Here is a 22,349-nt window from a genome sequence, read left to right as displayed (position 1 = left end):
CCTAAAACCTAATCTCACTTTTCTGCTGTGTTTTTAACTAAAAGTACTAAAGTCTAATTGCAAAATGTAGCAATTACCACTTTTCTGGGTAAACATTAAACATAAACCTTGCGATAATATTTTTGCTCAGAAAACTTGTGAAAGTCTCCACACAATGAGTGTATGAGTGGATTTTGTTGAACTCCTGTTGTAAACATGGCATGATTAATTTAAAAATAATCTAAAATGTTAGCACTGTTACATTCAAACACACTGGACAGGCAGCGTGATGCTGTCCTTAAAACAAGATACAAACTGCAGTGGATTTCCTCTTTTAATTAGTCAGGTGTGGCTTGAACTTACCTGCAAATTTTTGAGGAGTAAAAGGAATTTCTGGTACATTGTGAAAGATTTTTCTCTGCAATCCTAAAAGAAATCATGAATTTAGAGCCCCATCATTAGGTTTTAGCAACTTCCCGGCCACTAAGGTGCATCACTGTTGAATCACAAAAAAAAAAAAAAAAAAAAAAAAACTGAATTCAAGATTCATAATAAAAACTGCACACGCTAAACCCCTTCTGTCCTTGTATCATAGCAGAGAATCTGTGGTGTGTGTATTCAACACATCATTCAGACATTTTATTGAAAATCTCTTCACAATCACAGATTTCAGAATCAATCAGTGAAAGTCATTCCAACAGAAGACGTTATATATATTCGTTTCATAACAAACATGGCTCTCCCTCTTTTTTCTTCATGAGGTTTTGGCACAAACTACAAACTGTGGGTGTATCTCAAAGTGTGTTTTGCTGACAGGCAGGTTACAGGTCAATGAATTTATAAAGGAAAAAGAGCATTTGAAAATATCAATGGAGGACTAGTTCACGCGGCACACTCTACTACACTGAGAGATCATAAATCAATAGAAACCCAAGGTTCATGATTCACAAACTGCTTTGGGCGATGACGATGCTCAGGAGCGTTGTGCGTTGGCTAACTTAAAGTTACCCACTGCTTTGAATCTTCTTTTTATCTGGAGTTGTGTTTTACAATATCATCTGCCCACTGTTTAACCTACTGTCATTTTCATGGCTATATATGTGCAAGTCCTTAAAAAGTAAGCTGGAGTTCGACTGTCTTTTCCAAAACGTGCTTCCCGTTTCCTGAACTTACACCCTTGACTTGGGGAGAACTGGTAGTGTAGATAAAATACATTAAATGCAACAAAATCATGACACAATAATCACAAAGCTGTACATCCTACGCATAGTTTAGGTACAGTGTATGCATACATGTAAGGACGAGAATATTTGTGGGTTTCCTGTCAGAGCTTTTAGTCGTCTGTTCCTTTGTTGTTGAAAGCACTTGTTTAATTTTTGTACAGTCACATCCAGCATCCTTTTGAGCAGTTTCTGACAGAACAAAACAGTTTTATGTACAATATACTATCACCAGTCAGTTTTCTGGTCCAGATTCAAGTGAACATTGCAGCAAAAGGTGCTCTGTAAACCCAAGAAATGACTCCAATCTTTGAAGATGAAACAAACATGTAATGGACGTTAATGCCTTCACAGAAGTGGAACCTGTTTTTAGGGCCTGGAGTTCATCTTTTTCCTTCTAACATAACCCTTTCCCCAACACTGACACTGGTGTTACCGCGGGGGTGAAAAGCATGTTTTGACTTGTAACGCCAGCCCTTGATTGTTCCCTTTATTAAACAATCCCCTCGCTGCGCTTGCTCCTCCACACCACCAGGGCCGTCATGAGGATGGTGACCAGGATGGGAACCACAATGAAAGGACCCAAGATGCGGTTTGGAGGGTCCCTGAGTCGTCGTCCAGACATTGAGCAGTTATGGAAGTAGCGCCTGTGAACCTGGATGAAGAACTCGTCCACCATTCGATTGGGCCAGTAGCAGTTCATGTTCGATGCCAACAGGTATGTGCAGTTCGTTAGCTCTTCATAGAATCTGCAAGGTAGAAACACACAAAGCAAACCAGTCACATACTGAAAAAAATAAAGACATTTTCTTACCATCTCCTCTCCAAGAGCGCAGATAGTGTACAGTTCACCATAAGCCATGAAGGAAACACAGAAAACCTGCTGATAAGGATACTCTGGTCAGACAAAGACCCTAAGGATACACCCAGAGCTGTAGTTTTAGGTGAAATATATTAGTCTTTGAAAATGGCTCAGTCAAAAACCAGCTCTAAATTATATTAAGAACAAGGCAAGGCTTAAACTTTAATATTCACTGACACACTCGACCCAGTCTGACTGAACCTGAGATCTTTTGCAAAGAGAAACTGGCAAAAATGTCATTCTGCTTGATCAAATCTGGTAAAGACGTACCCAAACTGACTTGAAGTTTAAATGGTAATGTAATTAATATGCTAACGGGGTCAGATTTTGATTGGTTGTCAGACATAAAACTAGTCTCTTTGTTTAGGACAATGTTAAATATGACATTCCTTAGGGAGAATAAGAAGAGTTGGTAACAGGCTTTTCAGCTGCTTCTTCTTCATGTTGTTTTGAGTGTAAGATGCATATTACAGAAAGAAAATCAAAGTATTTTCGTGTTTTGTCCCCACAAAGAAACCCATTTATCTACCAGCACATCAACTCAGGTTGGCCTGGAAGCAACACGCATTCTTGTTTTCAGCTGTTAGCTTTCTGACTGCAGAAATACACCTTTACAACGGCCATAAAAGAAGATAAACACGGTTTTTATGAGAAGTTTAGTGGTTCACATAAAAGTTTGTAGGAAAGAGACAGCATATTAGTGTTTTTGAATGTGGAGCACATTTCTTATTTTAATTGCTTATTCATGTGGAGAAATTCACACTTTTTTATATTTTGTTTGCTGAAAACATCTGTGTACTGTGGCTGGAAATTTGTTTAATGAGACCTCTGGGACCAACCTGAAAGACTAAAGTTGCAGACCTTAAAAGCAGGCACTTTCTAAAATACTTACCATTCCTTCAGGGAACTGCAGAGTGAGTTGGGTAATTTTCCCTCTGGATGCCTTCAACAAGTGTAATCCATCAGGTTCACGCTTCTCAAGCTAAGATTTTACACTTTGACGTTTGATTTGAGCTACAAAGATCACATTTAAGATGTTCTAGTAATGACTAACATCTTTTGATGATGCACCCCAGCAACAGGTCGTTTTTTGTGGAACAACAGCTGAAGGCTGTTTGGCATGGCACCATCACAACAGAGCACTGTGTGCAGCTTCAGGTGGTGGGTTCACTCCGTCTGGGTGTTTACGTCTTTCTTCTGCTGTTTCCTTGAAGCTTTACAAATCAGTTGTGGTAGAGAAGGAGAGAGAGAGAAAATAAATGAATTCTGGTCCTGTTGCTGGTCTAATGAGCGCCGCGGTCTGAGGGGGTGTTTCCGAGTCACGAATGGAAAGAAGACACAGCGCAGTCGAGACAGGAGGAATGAACAAAGAGAGATGCCCTCGGTTACCAGTTCACCCCATGTAGCTAAGGTTAGGATCAAATTCAACCTGACACTGTGGCAACTTGGTGTGTATTTCAGTGTGTATTTGTGTTTCTACACACAGTTCACTGAAGGACTGAATGCATTACCCTACATAATTTGTGTCAAACACTCATTTTACTATGAAATCTGCTCAAGCAAAGAGAATTTGTGTTTATGACCGGCATCCATGTCAGACACCTGGCTGTAGAGTTATCCGACAGTCATATGGGAGAGTTAGTTCGGTTATGGGGATTAAGGCAATATCTGTACTTTTGCATTTATTGCTGATAAAATATCTACACAAATACTGGCATAATTAGATTACAGACCTTTAAAAAGCGCAAAAGAGCAATACTTATGAAATATGCAAAGAAATTATGACCTAAAATTTGCATGTCTGGGTTGAATATGTTGAATAACATATGAATGTTAGGTTAATTAATACTTTTCTGTTACAGTGTTTTTATATTCTATCCCTTCATCTTGTAAGCTGTACAGGAAGGAAACATGGCAAATGAAGTTTACAACATCTACAATCACGTCTGATATTTTCCTCTTGGATCAGTGCTGTGACGGTCTGCTGAGGACACTAATTGGCACAGACATGTTATTGCCATCTAGTTTTTCCCACTCAAGCAGAGACATTAGGTCCAAGTTCCTCTGGGTACTCAGTTTCAATTCTCAGAGACATTCCTCCGGTCAACCTGACCAGATAACATCTTTTTGGATAAACGATGTGGAATGACGACAGAAAATAGACGATGTAAAGCAGTTCCATGTTTTAAACTCCTTTGACCTTCTTTAAATCTAATAGAAGACATTTCATGAATCACACACTGTCATATAAATCAATAAGAGTAAAAAAAAAAACATATTTCAAATAAAATTATACATTTAAATTGCAGGTATAGAGAGCTGTTAGCAACTCCTCTGACTACATGCTGAAAACTGAATCTCCATTTTAAAACATGATGCTAAATTTATACATGCATTCTTTTGTCATTTCTGTCATAGACTGGAAAAAAAAGATGTTTGTAAACTTAGTCTGAGGCATAAGGGACCTAATTTGAAACATTGGAAGCTATTTCTGAAGGAAATAAATTAAAACACTCAACATGCAAATTGTGTAAAATAAAAAGAAAAGAACAAGAAAATCATTTTGGTGTAAAAGCAGGCAAACAGAAAAACTAAGAAAGATGCAAATCACCAATAAAAAAGGAGATAGCTGGTTTAAATAAATGTGGTTATGATAAATCCCACCCACCATATAAACGATATTGAGCAGATTAGTCTGAATTAGGCAGACAAACTGCATCCCGAATAGTTTGATCTGTTAACTGAGAAGTACCTTGATAGTGAGTAAATTAAAGAAACACACAGAAAATGCTCTCCATTAACTGAAGAACTGATTCAGGACTGTTCCTTTATAGCATACAGAGACACTCGCAAATGCAGCCAGCTGCAGAGGATAAGTATGTCAGCAGATACATGTGGAGTTTATAAAAAAATAATGAAGCTTTATGACGAGAAGTGCAGCATTTATCACTGCAAACTGTTGGTGAGTGGAGTTATTCACGCAGACTGCCAACAGACATCGTTATCTCCTCTGTTATAAAGTTTCGCAGTGCAGTTCAGATAAATAAATCTTGTTCTCAATTCGCCTGCATCCACGTGCATACAACACTCCTGGCGTTCATCTCATATTCTCCGCTGGCTTTCAATATGTCACATTTTTCCACCTAGAAAACTAAGACGCCATTTGGGAACGGCCTTTACAGAGAATAACCACACATTCTGGTTGTTTGTATCATTCTGCCCTCCCTGTAACCGCAGACTCATATTAAATTTAAAGCAGATTAAATTCAGCCGTGTTAAAGCTCTCTTGAAAATTACATACAGACCGGCGACCATCTCTGGGGTCCCACCATGCTGTCAGTCGGGCGTTTAGTCTGGCTCTCCCTGTGTAAAAAACACTGAAGTCTCATGGTTTTGCATGAAGCTGCTTTGACATCGCAGCAGGTGTTCTAACATTTAGTGAAGGCAACAAATGTTAGGAATAAAACTGTAAAAATGTCTCATATTTCACTGTCATGTCTAGCAGTTTCATACCTGTAGCAGAGTTAGTTTGAAAAACCTCCAAGTTGCAATCACAGCTGCCTCACACAGGACTTTACTGTTGCACATAAACATTAGTTTATCAGCTAGTGCTAAATGAACTGAAGGGAATCTTGTCAAACTTAAAAAGGTGAATCTCTTATGATTTAGTCATCAAACCGTTACCAGACTGCAACCAGTGAACAATTAAAAGGTCAAGCCTTGTTGTGTTTTCGGAGCTTCGACAACATCAGCCCTCAGGGAAGATTCTTTTAACTATTTTAACAGCAGCGATATGCTAATTGTCCTTTTGTTTATTATAATAAAGTGGAACATCTGATAAGATACCCGCTACAAGAGAAGTGGCTCAGGAGGCACTTTTAACAGGAGCAGCAACAGGAGGATTAAAGATTCATGTAATTTCACACATGAATGCCCATCCACAAAGATTTTACAGTTTCCAGTTTGAGTACATAACCTGATATGACTGTTCTGGTTCTCATTAGAGAACCAAGAGAAACTTCTTCCTGATCTCCTAATTTATTCCCTTTAGGTCCACTGGTAAATTACAGAGTCTGAAATCAACCTGTTTAGTAACTAAATGACACAATGTATTGTTGCTTGCTCATGGTAATATTTTCAATTAATTTGACATTAATGGGGAACTTACAAGCAAACAACATTTGGCTAAAATGATGCTCTTTGGCTTTCAATGTACTAAATTTAATCTGTAATCAAAAATAATTTATAGTGTTTTTTATTTGTATCTCAATATGAACCAAATCACAGACATAAAACTAAGGAGTGTAACTCTGAAGAAAGTTTTATGTGACATAGTCCAAACTCTGTCCAAATATCAGACATTTAATTGTGGCATTGTTTAACATTTTTTATCTGTGACTGGAGATTCAATCCTCCAAAAGATGGAAAATAGTGCCAAACCTTTAAAATATAATTTTTTTACTATTCTTTGTGAAGTAAAGCACTGCCATCTGTGTCTTTAAAACATCCTAAAGCTGGTTTTAGTTTGCTGTGTTTCTCAACCAGTAAGAATTCATCTTTCAAATCTTGCTTTGGATTGGATGGAGACAGGAAGTTTTAGCTACTTTACTTTTATTTTATTCTTCGCCTTGAGGCAGTAACAAATAAGCTTACCTCACTAACAAAACATTTTTCCAATCACTGTAATCTTGTTCTTACTTATTTACCAGGCTTATCTAAATTTTCTTTAAAATCCTCATGGTATTAATATATTTTAAGACCCATCTGTAGAAGGATATTTCAAGCTCCATCACTTTTTTTTCTTGAATTTTATATTACACAAAGAGATAATACAGCAGATTTATACAATGTGTTTGGCATCATCACCTCCACTGCAGGAGAAATAATGAATGTGATTCCTGCTCAGTTCTCCCTTTACTTTTATTGATATTTTCATTTCCCTTTTGCATTTTGTGAAATCCAGAATATTACACTTGTGTACAGCACCTTGGAAACAATATTCAAATATTGAACTTTTTCACGTTATGTAACATCACACACACACAAATTTAATGTATTTCAGGTGGATTTATGTAATAAATCAACATAAAGCAGTATATAAGGGGGTGAAGGGATCTGAAACGTGTGGCATGTGTGTCTTTAGTCTGACATCCTTCAATAAAATCCAAGGAAATCAGCTGTTGCTAATAAGTAAATCCAACTGTCCTGTGGAGGAACAAGAGATTCTTTAGAGAACAGTAACAATAAACAACTTCATGAAGAGCAAATAACGCAGTAAGGAAAGTCCAGGGATGAGGTAGTTTTGAAGTTTATACAAAGTCTTTCAATCCACCATCTAAAAGTGGGAAAATAACAGGAAGCCTGCCAAGACCTGGTAGATTTTAGGGTGGAAAAAAATTGTAATTGTTTGTATCAGAACTTGTAGCAAGTTCTGATACTATCTGGGTCCAAAGTCAGAGTTGCAGTCTGAAAATACCAAAGGCAATTTGCTGAGTAGAGTGTAAGCATCCTGCTTATCACACACACACACACACACACACACACACACCTATACGGGTTTATATGTATTAGCAGGACAATTTTTTCAAACCAGTTTTTTGCAACATTAAACGGACACCCCTTTCCACTTATGCTAGAAAGACGTAGTAAGTTGTCAAAAATCTTGTTTGAGCTACACAACATAGATCTCACTTAAAAATTTAGATACACACATCAGAACTCAAAATATGAGAACCTGATGCAATGCTGTATTAAAAGGACAAAAGATAATGAGGTGCTTGGCTCCGCCCATGACACCAACAGTAATTATCAGGGCCAATTTTATTTATCAGGACCACAGCATACACATACAAAAAACATACAATTTATGTGCATTAAGAAGTCCAAACATGGAAATATGGACTATAACTGGTCCATATTTCTGTGCAGTGCATCTGTCATCCCATGAGATGTCTGAATCATCTAGGGAATCAGGAACATACTCCTCTTCTGATGATGTCACCTCACTTGAACTTTGTTCTGGACAGACCTGTTGATTAAAAACATATTTTGTATACATTGAAAGCATTTCAGCAAGAATATTTCGGTAACACTTTATTTGAAGGGGGGTGAATAAGACTGTCATGACACTGTCATAAACATGACAACACATGTCATGAACATGAATAAGCCTTCATGAATATTTATGACTGTTGTCATAAAGCGTCATTCGGTAAATTATGACACTTTTAATACAAAGTTGACATTATTCAAAATGTCTTTGTTATGACAACTTGATATTAACTAAGAAATCATTACTGTTTAAACTTACCTTTAATAACATGAAGATACCTAATTTTTAAAGTGTAATCAGTAATTCTTTGATAACAAATTTATATCAGTATATGAATACTGAATGATTGTTTCTAAAAACAAATTAAAATAAACAATGTCTACCTAATGTATGAACCTGTCAAGTTGAGTATTACACAGGATCCATGTGTCTGTGTGCATCTAAATTTAACTTTCATTCTTTTCTACCTCTAATTTCAAAACTCAGTCTTCCACATTTCTACATCTTACATGATAAGTATTATACAAGACCTGTGTGTTTGAAGAGTACTTCATATTATTTTAGTGACTTTATATAAGAATCTAAGTTGGTTGTTGGAGAGCAAAATTACCTCAGGAGGGTTGGTTGAACAGGATCCGCATACATCCATGTCACCAACCTGACACAGTTCATCTTTGGAAATTTGAAATGTAAAGAACACTCAATAAATGTGAGTTTGTTGAAAATGTAGAAAACAGTCCTCCCTATTTCTGCACCTTACATTTTGAGTATTACACAGGACCTGTGTGTATGTGCGTTTCTAAGTGTAATTTTCTATCTTTTCTACTAGTAATGTCAAAACTCAGTTTTCCAAATTTCTGCAACTTACATGATGAGCATTACAAAAGACCTGTGTGTATGTGCCCTCCTAAATGTGACTTTCATTCTTCTTTACTTGTAATTTCAATACTCAGTCCTCCCTATTCCTGCACCTTACATTTTGAGTATTACACAGGACTTGTGTGTATGTGCGCTTCTAAAAGTAATTTTCATTCTTTTCTACCTGTAATTTCAAAACTCAGTTTTTGAAATTTCTGCAACATACCTGATGAGCATTACACAAGACCTTTTTGTATGCATGCTTCTCAATGTACCTTTCATTCTTCTGTACTAGTAATTTCAAAACTCAGTCCTCCTTATTCCTGCACCTTACATTTTGAGTATTACACAGGACTTGTGTGTATGTGCGCTTCTAAAAGTAATTTTCATTCTTTTCTACCTGTAATTTCAAAACTCAGTTTTTGAAATTTCTGCAACATACCTGATGAGCATTACACAAGACCTTTTTGTATGCATGCTTCTCAATGTACCTTTCATTCTTCTGTACTAGTAATTTCAAAACTCAGTCCTCCTTATTCCTGCACCTTACATTTTGAGTATTACACAGGACCTGTGTGTATGTGCGCTTCTAAATGTAGCTTTCATTCTTTTATATGTGTAATTTCAAACCTCAGTTCCCCCCTTTTATGCAGCTTACATATCAAGTGTTACACAAGACTTGTGTGTTTGAACAGTACTTAATATCATATCAAAAACTCTATTTTAGAAAATAAGTTGGTCGTTGGAGACCAAAATTACCTCATGAGGGTTGGTTGAACAGGATCTGCATGAATTCACGTCACCAACCTGACACGGTTCATCTTTGGAAATCTGAAATGTAAAGAACACTTACTGAATATGAGTTTGTTCCCAATTTAGAAAACAGTCCTCCCTATTCCTGCCCATTACATTTTGAGTATTACACAGGACCTGTGTGTATGAGCGCTTCTTTATGCAACTTTCATTCTTCTGTACTTGTAATTTCAAAACGTAGTCCTCCTTATTCCTTCCCCTTACATTTTGAGTATTACACAGGACCTGTGTGTATGAGCGCTTCTAAATGTAACTTTCATTCTTTTGTACATGTAATTTCAAAACTCAGTCCTCCCTTTTTATGTGGCTTACATATCAAGTATTACACAAGACCTGTGTGTTTGAACCGTACTTAACAGTCATTCCCAACCACAGGACCGCGGAGTAGTACGAGTCTGTGGACCAATTCGTACTGGGTCGCACAAGAAAAATATTTACATGTTACGTATTGTCTGAGTCTGGAGGATCCATTATTTTGAAAACCCTTTAACTGGATTCTCTCGGTTACGTCTTGTGCGGCAACATTGAGCCCACAATGAGTAAGAAAGCGATGTCTTTGGAAAGTTTCTTTGGAAAAGCGGAGAAAGACCACAGACAGGAGAGTGGATTTATCCTGAACCTGTAGGTGACTCCCATGTTCCAAGCCCACTCTGCATAATATGCACTGGCTTACTAATGAGGCAATGAAGCTTCAAACTGCTTTGCCATTACACACCAAGCACCCTCTGCATTGGGTGTCATCGTTTCCCAGGTGGGATCATCTCATTGCAGAGAAACAAGCTCAGGACTCCCATTAATTTATAGTTGTGAGTTAAAATTTTCATGAAAATAAATGTTCGTTTTTGTGGCATATTCAAATCTTATTTTGAAGGGATGTGTGAACGTTGCCAGAGCGACCAGAGTCTGAGAGCATTATGGCAGTTATCGAGACGAGAGACATAGAGCTTGTAAGTCTTAAGTCTGGTTCACACGGCATGATTTTAGGATTCAGACGATTTTCCAAACTTCTGTGACCACAGAGCTGATAAAAGTACAACAGGTTCGTGTGTCCAGCCACATAACAGGAGCAAATCTTGCCATGTGAGCAGGCTTTAGTACAAAATAATGTCACGTTAATTTAATGGATAGCTGAAAAGTTACCGGGTTTATCAACTGTGGTAGCAATTTTGCTCCAACTCCACTCCTCATCATTTCTATGGATATTCTTTGTACGAAATGCTGAATAAACATTCATGCCATTTCCACATATCTTCGATGTCCACCGGACTCATTTGTGCATGTCTGCTCAGCTCTTTGGGATTCCCCTCCATGAGCTACGTCACCGCGCTTTCTGATTGGCTACCTGTCAAGTTCAACAGGTTGAGTTCTAGCTCCCAATCAAGTAAAAACCCTACAAGTTGCTAGAATATGCCTGATTTTAGATCAGAGCAGTCCCAATGTTCCAACGACTGGATGCGATCATGCCACAGATGGCAGGATGAACAGTTACAATTATCGTGAGCAACGTTCTAAGATTGCTGTAAGGGGAAATTAAGGGTAAAAAAAGAACCCGAGCCTCAGAAAAATTGCCAAGTCTTGACCGGTCCGCGGTGATAAAAAGGTTGGGGACCACTGGTACTCAATATAATTTCAAAGACTTTATCTTAGAAAATAAGTTGGTCGTTGGAGACCAAAATTACCTCTGGAGGGTTGGTTGAAATCTGAAATGTAAAGAACACTCACTAAATGTGAGTTTGTTCCCAATGTAGAAAGCAGTCCTCCCTATTCCTGCAGCTTACATATTGAGTATTACACAGGACCTGTGTGTATGCATGCTTCTCAATGTAACTTTCATTCTTCTGTACTTGTAATTTCAAAACTCAGTCCTCCCTATTCCTGCACATTACATTTTGAGTATTACACAGGACCTGTGTGTATGCATGCTTTTCAATGTAACTTTCATTCTGCTGTACTTGTAATTTCAAAACTCAGTCCTCCCTATTCCTGCACCTTACATTTTGAGTATTACACAGGACCTGTGTGTATGCATGCTTTTCAATGTAACTTTCATTCTGCTGTACTTGTAATTTCAAAACTCAGTCCTCCCTATTCCTGCACCTTACATTTTGAGTATTACACAGGACCTGTGTGTATGCGTGCTTCTCAATGTAACTTTCATTCTTCTGTACTTGTAATTTCAAAACTCAGTCCTCCTTATTCCTGCACCTTACATTTTGAGTATTACACAGAACCTGTGTGTATGCGTGCTTCTCAATGTAACTTTCATTCTTCTGTACTTGTAATTTCAAAACTCAGTCCTCCTTATTCCTGCACCTTACATTTTGAGTATTACACAGGACCTGTGTGTATGTGCGCTTCTCAATGTAACTTTCAGTCTTCTATACTTGTAATTTCAAAAGCCAGTCCTCCACTTTTATGCAGCCAACATATGTAGGATTATACAACACATGTGTGTTTGAACAGTACTTCATATCATTTCAATTCCTTTATTTTAGAGAAAAAGTTGGTCGTTGGAGACCAAAATGTGCACTTCTAAATGTAATTTTCATTCTTCTATACTTGTAATTTGAAAACTCAGTCCTCCCTTTTTATGCAACCAACAAATCTAGTACTACACAACACCTATGTGTTTGTACTCTACGTAATGTCATTTCAATTACTTTAATTTAGAGAATAAGTTGGTCATTGGAGACCAAAATTACCTCAGGAGGGTTGGTTGAACAGAATCCACATGCATCCATGTCACCAGCCTGACACAGTTCATCTTTGGAAATCTGAAATGTAAAGAACACTCACTAAATGTTTGTTCCCAATATAGAAAACAGTCCTCCCTATTCCTGCACCTTACATTTTGAGTATTACACAGAACCTGTGTGTATGCGTGCTTCTCAATGTAACTTTCATTCTTCTGTACTTGTAATTTCAAAACTCAGTCCTCCTTATTCCTGCACCTTACATTTTGAGTATTACACAGGACCTGTGTGTATGTGCGCTTCTAAATGTAATTTTCATTCTTCTATACTTGTAATTTCAAAACGCAGTCCTCCCTTTTTATGCAGCTAACATATCTAATATTACACAACACATGTGTGTTTGAACAATACTTAATATCATTTCAATTACTTTATTTTAGAGAGTAAGTTGGTCATTGGAGACCAAAATTACCTCTGGAGGGTTGGTTGAACAGGATCCGCATGCGTCCACATCACCAACCTGACAGTTCATCTTTGGAAATCTGAAATGAAGGGATGTACACTGAATGAGTCCATACTTCTCAATAGAAAAATGAAGTCCACCTACTGTATGTGCTTGTCCACTTCTTGTTTTCAACTATAATGAAACCCTGTACTACAACTTGACATATCCTTCAAATATGTCTTCAGTGCTACTTGAATGATTTTTGATAGTATTTTCACACTTATAAGCACCTTTCTTCTCCATGGCCAGTCAAAATCACCATAATTATAAGTGATTTCTTCCCCTGGACCAATATATTTGAGTGCAAATAAACAGATGAGGTCTTCCATCCACTCTTTTAACTTTCATTTTGCTGTTTGGGTTCATCTGATCATTTACCAGCCTCCCCAATCATCCATCCTCTCTGGCAACATCAACACTAAAATATTAAGTATGAAAATAAGAATAATTATACCATGCAAGGGAAAGGATTTTGCATATTTGGTGTTTGCATGTCAGAAGGATATTCCTCTACCAACTAAAACTACTTTTACTGATGAAGCTGAAAATGTTTACATCACTGTATTTAGATGTAAAATAAAAACACAACAACCTTGAAACAGTCGCATACCAAAGCTTTTGTCCATTGAAGTTGAAATCAAACATAAGAACCTCGAGTGTATCATGGTAAACTTTCAGTCGGTTTTCTTGTTCCTTTCTACTTATGACTTCTCTGTACTCAATAAGGAAATCTGCTTTTTGAACACACCCCAACCTGTAGGTACACATAATAAGTAGGATAAACTTTAAACAATGCAGATATATCAAATAGTAGCAATTGAAATTAACATTTTTCAAAATCAGTTAATTGATCTAATTGGATGTCTTTCTGTGGTTACTTAAACATTTTTTGTCAACTGAATGCAACTCATTATTTTGTACTTGTAATTTCAAAACTCAGTCCTCCATATATTTGTTGAGGACAGTTACAAGTACCTGGGAATACCACAAGCAAATGGCAACCTCAATGAGGTCACAAGGAAAGGAGCCACAGTCAAATACCTCCAATGAATAAGGCAAGTCCTGAGAAGCCAGCTCAATGGCAAGAACAAGATCCATGCAATAAACACCTATGCCTTACCAGTAATCAGATACCCTGCTGGAATAATTAGCTGGCCAATGGAAGAGATAAAGGCCACGGATATTAAGACTTGGAAGCTACTAACCATGCATGGAGGGTTCCACCCCAAATCAAGCACCCTGAGACTGTACACAAGCCGTAAGGAAGGAGGCAGAGGACTAGCAAGTGTGAGAGCCACTGTCCAGGATGAAACATCCAAGATCCATAAATACATCAAGGACAAAGCCTCAACAGACGATGTGCTCAGCGAATGTCTCAGGCAATGGGGAACAGAGGACGAGGTGCTAGAGGTACCATCATGGGAGGACAAGCCCCTACATGGGATGTACCACCGACAAATAACTGAAGTGGCTGATATCAGGAAATCCTACCAATGGCTGGAAAAAGCTGGACTCAAGGACAGCACAGAGGCCCTCATCCTGGCTGCCCAGGAACAGGCCCTAAACACCAGAGCAATAGAGGCTCAGATCTACCACACCAGACAAGACCCAAGGTGTAGGTTGTGCAAGGAGGCCTCTGAGACAGTCCAGGACATAACAGCAGGGTGCAAGATGCTGGCAGGGAAAGCATACATGTAACGACATAACCAAGTGGCGAGCATAGTGTACAGAAACATCTGTGCAGAATATGGACTGGAAGCCCCAAGATCGAAGTGGGGAACACCCCCAAAGGTGGTGGAGAATGACCGAGCTAAGATCTTGCGGGACTTCCAGAACCAGATAGACAAGATGGTAATGGAGAACCAACCGGACATTGTGGTGGTGGATAAAGAACAGAGGAAAGTTGTTGTGGTGGATGTAGCAATACCAAGTGACTACAACATCAAGAAAAAGGAGCATGAGAAACTGGAGAAATACCAGGGCCTCAGAGAGGAACTGGAAAAGACCTGGAAGGTGAAGACCACAGTGGTGCCTGTGGTCATCGGGGCCCTCGGGGCAGTCACCCCCAAACTGGAGCAGTGGCTAAAACAGATCCCAGGAACAACATCAGACAGCTCAGTCCAGAAATGTCCAGTTCTAGGCACAGCCAAGATACTGCGCAGAACCCTCAAGCTCCCAGGTCTCTGGTAGAGGACCCAAGCTCAGAGGATGAAAGAGACCACCCACGGACGATGAGAAGGATATATATATATATATATATATATATATATATATATATATATATATCCATGTTTTCATGGATATATGGATATATATATGGATATATGTGCCTTACCAGTAATCAGATACCCTGCCGGAATAATTAGCTGGCCAATGGAAGAGATGAAGGCCACAGATGTTAAGACTTGGAAGCTACTAACCATGCATGGAGGGTTCCACCCCAAATCCAGCACCCTGAGACTGTACACAAGCCGTAAGGAAGGAGGCAGAGGACTAGTGAGTGTGAGAACCACTGTCCAGGATGAAACATCCAAGATCCATAAATACATCAGGGAAAAAGCCTCAACGGACGATGTGCTCAGCGAATGTCTCAGGCAATGGGGAACAGAGGACGAGGTGCTGGAGGAACCATCATGGGAGGACAGGCCCCTACATGGGATGTACCACCGACAAATAACTGAAGTGGCTGATATCAGGAAATCCTACCAATGGCTGGAAAAAGCTGGACTCAAGGACAGCACAGAGGCCCTCATCCTGGCTGCCCAGGAACAGGCCCTAAACACCAGGGCAATAGAGGCTCAGATCTACCACACCAGACAAGACCCAAGGTGTAGGTTGTGCAAGGAGGCCTCTGAGACAGTCCAGCACATAACAGCAGGGTGCAAGATGCTGGCAGGGAAAGCATACATGGAACGACATAACCAAGTGGCGGGCATAGTGTACAGAAACATCTGTTCAGACTGGAAGCCCCGAGATCGAAGTGTGGAACACCCCCAAAGGTGGTGGAGAATGACCGAGCTAAGATCCTGTGGGACTTCCAGATCCAGACAGACAAGATGGTAATGGCGAACCAACCGGACATTGTAGCGGTGGATAAAGAACAGAGGAAAGCCGTTGTGGTGGATGTAGCAATACCAAGTGACTACAACATCAGGAAAAAGGAGCATGAGAAACTGGAGAAATACCAGGGCCTCAGAGAGGAACTGGAAAAGACCTGGAAGGTGAAGACCACAGTGGTGCCAGTGGTCATCGGGGCCCTCGGGGCAGTCACCCCCAAACTGGAGCAGTGGCTAAAACAGATCCCAGGAACAACATCAGACATCTCAGTCCAGAAATGTGCAGTTCTAGGCACAGCCAAGATACTGCGCAGAACCCTCAAGCTCCCAGGCCTCTGGTAGAGGACCCAAGCTCAGAGGATGAAAGAGAGGGTGAGAAGGGAATTTTTTTTTTTAATTTTATATACATACGCTTCTATTGTATTTTGAGCAGTTGCTTGTCTCCTTCGGAATAAGAAAGATGTTCTGATTATAATGATCATCGATCATGATCTATGCTAATAATGTGCAGTATAAAAATAGTTTAAAAGTGAAAAAGTAAAACAAAAGAAAAAAAAAGATCATTTAATAAACTCTGGAATCCTGTGCATAATATAGTCACAACTCACCTTTAAATGAATTGAGGTATTTTACATCAAATCCTTCATCTTCACCTAAGGAGCAATAACTGGAATCATGTTTGCTCTCTGAGACCTTGTTGTTGACATCTCCTGCAAAGATCAGAGAATACAACATGATACTGTACACCAGGGGTGTCAAACTCCAGGCCTCGAGGGCCAGGGTACTGCAACTTTTAGATGTTTGTCTGGTCTAAAACACCTTAAGTATATGACTGAATTAGCTTCTCAGTGCAATCAAGTTGATGACCACCCCATTTTATCCAGCCATGTGGCATCAGAAACACATCTAAAAGTTGCTGGACACCAGCCCTTAAGACCTTGAGTTTGACACCCCTGCTGTACACAATATGATTTGATGTTATTGTATGTGAAAATGTACTGAAGTACACAGTACTACATAATTGACTTTCTATTGACAGATTCTCAAAATCTTCAAATATTAAAACATTATCTTAATACTAATGATTATTACCTAGGATCATTTGTGCCTGTGAAATAATATCACTCACTGATATACAGAAAATGACCAAATACAGTTTTATCTAATTCTGGAGTGAGCCACCTTCCCTTTAAACTCTGGTACACTGACTAACATGGTTGGTAATTACTAGCTAAAATGCTGCAAATCAAATGCTTTGGTGTATCCAAGCATCAAGTAACCTACAACATTCAGCAAAATTACAAAACTATATGTACTTAAATGTCTTAAGAGATTCTGTATGAGTCTTACCTCTTTCTCCACGCAAAACAAATGAAACAAGTTCAATTAATACTAATGGCTTGCACCTGGACTTGACGGATTGTACCACGTTGACAGAGGAGGAGGGGTACAACAAAAGGATTATTCCATTTTGTTTCTGAAGCACACAAGGTCTGATTTTTTTCAGGAACAAGAAAATTTTGAGTAATATTTTGTAACTTTCATTCAATATTTCAAAGTTAAATAGTTTATCATACATTTTTCTTTAATTAAGAGGCAACAGTTAGATGGTATCTCCCACCAGCAATGTTGTCACTTCCTTTAATCATTTCTGTTCAATCAATTAATCATGTTTATTTGTATAGCACATTTCAGCAGCAGGGCAGTTCAAAACACTTTATATCATAAAAACAAAAACTGTTGTCTAATGGCAGACACAACACCTGCAGAAAAAGATTGGCTGATGTACCTGCCAATAGACAATTTAGACTACCTAGACAATCTGCATGTATGCAGAGTAGAGACATTGAGATAACGACAAAATATCAATCTTTAAATTTTTGTCTTAACAGTAACATAAATAATCATGATATTTTTGGCACTTTAAATATTTTTTAAATAAACGATTTTTATTTTTATATTTCTAATTCTGTATTACTCCATGACTGGTTATCCCTTCTTTCAAATTCAAAAATACTTCATTGATCCTTGGTCTTCACAGTATATTAGCAGTTCCCAAAGGTGTGCTTCTCTGTATCAAGAGGTCTGATCTATCTCCAGGTATTTGTTTGAGCCAGTCTTCCAGTTTAGGGGTCATTACCCCAAGGGTTTCAGTGACCACAAGCACTACTGTTGCTTTCACCTTCCACATTTTTTGTAATCTCCTAAGACCCAAACTCTCACATGGAGTGCATTATTAATTCATCTATGGGCTGATTGGGACCTAATGATTCCAAAAACAAAGAATTATTGTTTTACATGATATGTGGACAACATTTTTCTCAGAAAAATACTTATTCATTTTAAATCACCATGTTTAGCACCATGGTAAATATATGCAGTTGCTAACTTTTGTAAACTTACACAACAAAAGAAACACTGAACATCTTGAGTCTAACCTGTAATGTGTTATAATCTTCCACCACCACCAAGTCATAAAATAATGGCCTAACATGTGGACACCAGACCCCATCTAGAGCAAAATTTAGTATTGTGGACTAGACAGCCCAAAATAAGTCAACCACTCAAGTTCTAGGAGGATGATGGGGTTTTTTAGCCTTTGGTATTTCTCTAGTTTTTTTCTGTACCTTCTGTTCATTCAGGATAGCTACATCATAACAACTGCTTTGCTCTGCTGCTCAATGATCACCATGTTCAGTTGGTTTGCTTTTCCCATTTTGTCTTCCTGTATATGGAAGGCCCACAGGATCTTAGCTTGTTCGTTTTCTACCACTTTGTGTGGCATTTCCCATTTTAACGAGGTGTGTTCAAGGTTATATTCCCTTCAGATGTTTCTTCACACTATACTGGGTACTTGGTTGTGGCGGTTGTGGTTCTGTCATTGGACTTGCCTTACTATTTGTACAGTGGCTTTCTAAAGTATCCATAGCCCTTGAACTTGAATTTCCAGTTTTGTCACAACTGGAAATATATTTTCACAGAATTTTATGGGAAAGACAAACACAAAGTGGTATATACTTGTGAAGTAGAAACAAAACTAAACATGATTCATAACAGTTTTTACAAATAAAAGCTAAAAAGTGCGGTGTGCAAAAGTGTTCAGCCCCCTTTCCCTGAATGCAGCCAATTGCCTTCAGAAGTTGCCTGATGACTGCAAATGGTAAAAAAATTCAACTCCTCTATGACTGCCTCAAAAGTTGGCTAAGAGAATATTGGGGAACAAACAGCATCATGAAGTCCACGGAACACACCAGACAGGTCAGGGATAAAGTTGTGGAGAAGCTTAAAGCAGGCTTAGGCCATCTCACAGAGTACTGTTCCACGAATCATCTGGAAATGGAAAGAGCAAATCACACAACTGTGAACCTACCAAGAAAAGGCCATCCACCTAAACTTACAGGCTGAACAAGAAGAGCACTGATCAGAGATACAGCCAAGAGGTTCATGGTGGCTCTGGATGAAATGCAGAGATATTTCTGAAATGCAGTATAGTATAACTATTAGTCATGCACTGCAAAAATGTGGTTTTATGGAAGAGTGGCAATAGAAAAGCCATTGTATAAAGAAAACTATAAGAAGTCCCATTTGCAGTTTGCCAGAAGCCATATTGGGATACAGCAAAAACGATAAGACAAGACCAAAATTTAACTTTCTGGGAAAAATGCAGAGCACTATTTGTAGTGGAGAACAAACACTGCACATAACTCTGAACACACCTTCCCCACTGACAAAAATGGTGGTGGCAGCATCATGCTCTGAGGGTGCTTCTTTTCTTCAGGGACAGGGAAGATTGTTAGAGTTGATTGTAAGATGGATTGAGCCAAATACAGGGAAATCTTGGAAGAAAACCTGAACACTCCTGAACCTGGAGTCTGCAAAAGACTTGAGGCTGGGGCAGAGGTTCACCTTCCAGCAGGACAATTACCCTAAACATAAAGCCAGATCTACAATGGAATGGTATAAATAAAAACATATTTCTGTGTTAGAATGGCAAAGTCAAAGTCTAGACATAAACTCAGTGGAGAATCTTTGGCAAGATCTGAAAACTGCTGTCAAGTCAATTTTATTTGTATAGCACATTTCAGCTGCAAGGCAGTTCAAAGTGCTTTACATCAAAGGACTAAAAAGTGATAAAATTAACATACATTTACCGTAAAAAAAGAAAAACATAGAAATTAAATTCAAAGTAAAATCAAAATTAAAATCATATACATTAATTATATTGATACATGTACCAATGATTAAGATTTAGAAACAACTGTAAATTGTTGTTTTTTGGGGGTGGGGGTGGGGGGCTGTTGCCTTGATTTAAAGGAATTCAGCTGTGTTGCAGTTTTCTGTAAGTTTATTCAAGATTTATGGTGCACTGAAGCTAAGTTCTGCTTCAAAATGCTTGGTTCTGGTTCTGAGGATGCAGAGCAGACCAGAATCAACAAACTGTTAGCAGTAGTTTGGTGAAAAAAATGGCTCTCTTATGGTTTATATTTATTTTAATCCACACACTTATTCCACACACGTATTATTCATAATATTTTAAATAAAAAATATTTGATCAAAAATATATATTAATTTCTGTATATTTTTAGGTGCCACATACACCTTTTGTCCAATGTAAGGTTGGACAAAAGGTTGGGTTTAGGCATCCAACTAACCTTTATAAAATATTCAGTCTTATAGCACAGAGTAATCATATTTCCAACTCATCCCCAGTGTAAGAGTTGGCAATTTACACACAATTCATGTGTGTAAACAGCGACGTGAATTAGAAAGACACTGTAGTAATTAGCGGGACCTTCCGGCAGACAACCAATCAGAACAAGAGCTTGTGTGAATATTCATAAGGTCCTGCTATTACACAGAGTTGCCACCGGGGGCACTGTGGCGATACACAAATTATACACAAAATCTGGTTTATGTGTATTAAACGGACATCTCGTTTTTTTTGCATTTTTGGGGTTATTGGACCAATAGAAACCTTTCTACGCTTTTAGATTTTTGTCAAAATTAGCAGGACACCGCCCCTGTCCCGTTAATTCAAAATGTCCTGCTAGTGTTGCGTGTATTCTGACGAAATGTCCTGCTAAACCACATATACCAACACACACACACACACACACACACACACACACACACACACACACACACACACACACACCCCCACACACACACACACGCACACACACACACGCACACACACACGCACACACACATGCACGCAGACACCTGAATAAGATGTATCTGTGTGTGAACAGATTATAGGAAGTCTTTTCCGCAGTGGATTTCTGAGGAAAGCACCTCATATGTCAGTAATTATCTTAATTGATAACATAACAATGTTAATAACTATCTATTGAGAGGTAACCTCTCTTTGCCCTTGAGGGCAAAGAGAGGTTACCTCGCCATCGTAATTTGGTTTATAGATTATTGTATTGTTTAAAATATACTTTCACTGTGTGATCATCACTTTTCTCAGCTGAGGAGCTTTGTGTGAGACAGGGACACTTGTGTAAGAAAGAAGCCTACTTATTGAGGAAAGTACTTTTGTGGCATGATCTCTTCCTCAATGTCCAGTTAAACTCTGGTTACGGAGAGGAGAAGAGGCCAAGAAGCACTTCAGAGATCCAGAACTCAGATTGGAAAATCTGTTAACCCAACTAAAAGGATATTTTCACACCTGATAGTCCAACTGGGGACCACCATTGTAACATTTGTTAAATGTTTGCTTTCACAGAACACTGTGTTAAAAGATCCAAACCCTCAGAGAAACCTGTTCCCCTTGTCGCCTGTGGTGGCGCTGCACCGAGAACAACAAAAGAAAATGACACAAAAACGTCTGAAAGAAACATGAGCGCAACTTCCTTCATCCTGAAACGTAAACAGAAATGGAGTGGCGTCAGAATTTAGGATTTCTCTTTTGACTTTGGCAAAAGACAACCAGCTTTCAGTTTGATTGCACACTCACACTTTGTCCTTTATGGACAAATGAATAAGAGTTTGATTAAACACGGCTGGTGTGAATCCACACTAAGTCATACACTCCAAAAAATATGGGCTTTTCTTTTTTCGGAAGTGACAAAGCAAGTGGGAGAAATCCTTGAGAAGTGCTGCAGTTTCCCACAGGTCATGCAGGGGACAGAGCAAACATGTGGCAGAAAGTGCTCTGGTCAGATGAGACCAATTCGAAGCTTTTGACCTGTAAGAAAAACTCAATGTGCAGCACAAAACTAACACTGCACTTTGCTCTCTTCACTCATCATCAATGATGTAAAAACATGGTGGTTGCAGCATCATTCAGCGGACAAGCTTTTCTT

General features: G+C 38.6%; 1 protein-coding gene and 1 long non-coding RNA gene across 3 annotated transcripts in view; both read right to left on the bottom strand.

The window, feature by feature from the left end:
• Positions 1 to 583: 583 nt before the first annotated feature.
• The window catches only part of ramp1 (receptor activity modifying protein 1), a 67,521-nt gene continuing 45,755 nt past the window's right edge, over positions 584 to 22,349 (bottom strand). The window contains exon 3 of the mRNA XM_088002327.1: positions 584 to 1,948. Within this exon, the coding sequence (XP_087858453.1) occupies positions 1,693 to 1,948 (256 nt within the window). The 3' untranslated portion in view covers positions 584 to 1,692. The remainder of the gene's footprint in view (positions 1,949 to 22,349) is intronic.
• LOC148160904 (uncharacterized) lies at positions 7,836 to 21,203 on the bottom strand. 2 transcript variants are annotated; one of them, XR_015761904.1, is made up of 5 exons: positions 16,647 to 21,203; positions 12,950 to 13,019; positions 12,487 to 12,558; positions 8,724 to 9,802; positions 7,836 to 8,089 (listed from the first exon to the last, which is right to left on the bottom strand). It is a non-coding gene; the product is annotated as an uncharacterized LOC148160904 (long non-coding RNA). The 2 variants fall into 2 exon arrangements; XR_015761903.1 differs by lacking the exon at positions 16,647 to 21,203 and having other exon boundaries at positions 12,950 to 14,226.

Source organism: Poecilia mexicana, unplaced genomic scaffold (assembly GCF_051168715.1).
Source record: "Poecilia mexicana isolate PSO_F unplaced genomic scaffold, ASM5116871v1 scaffold_2, whole genome shotgun sequence".
In the NCBI taxonomy this organism is placed as follows: domain Eukaryota; kingdom Metazoa; phylum Chordata; class Actinopteri; order Cyprinodontiformes; family Poeciliidae; genus Poecilia; species Poecilia mexicana.
The sequence above is the reverse complement of the archived record's forward strand: the minus strand, read 5'-3'. Positions and strand labels throughout refer to the sequence as shown.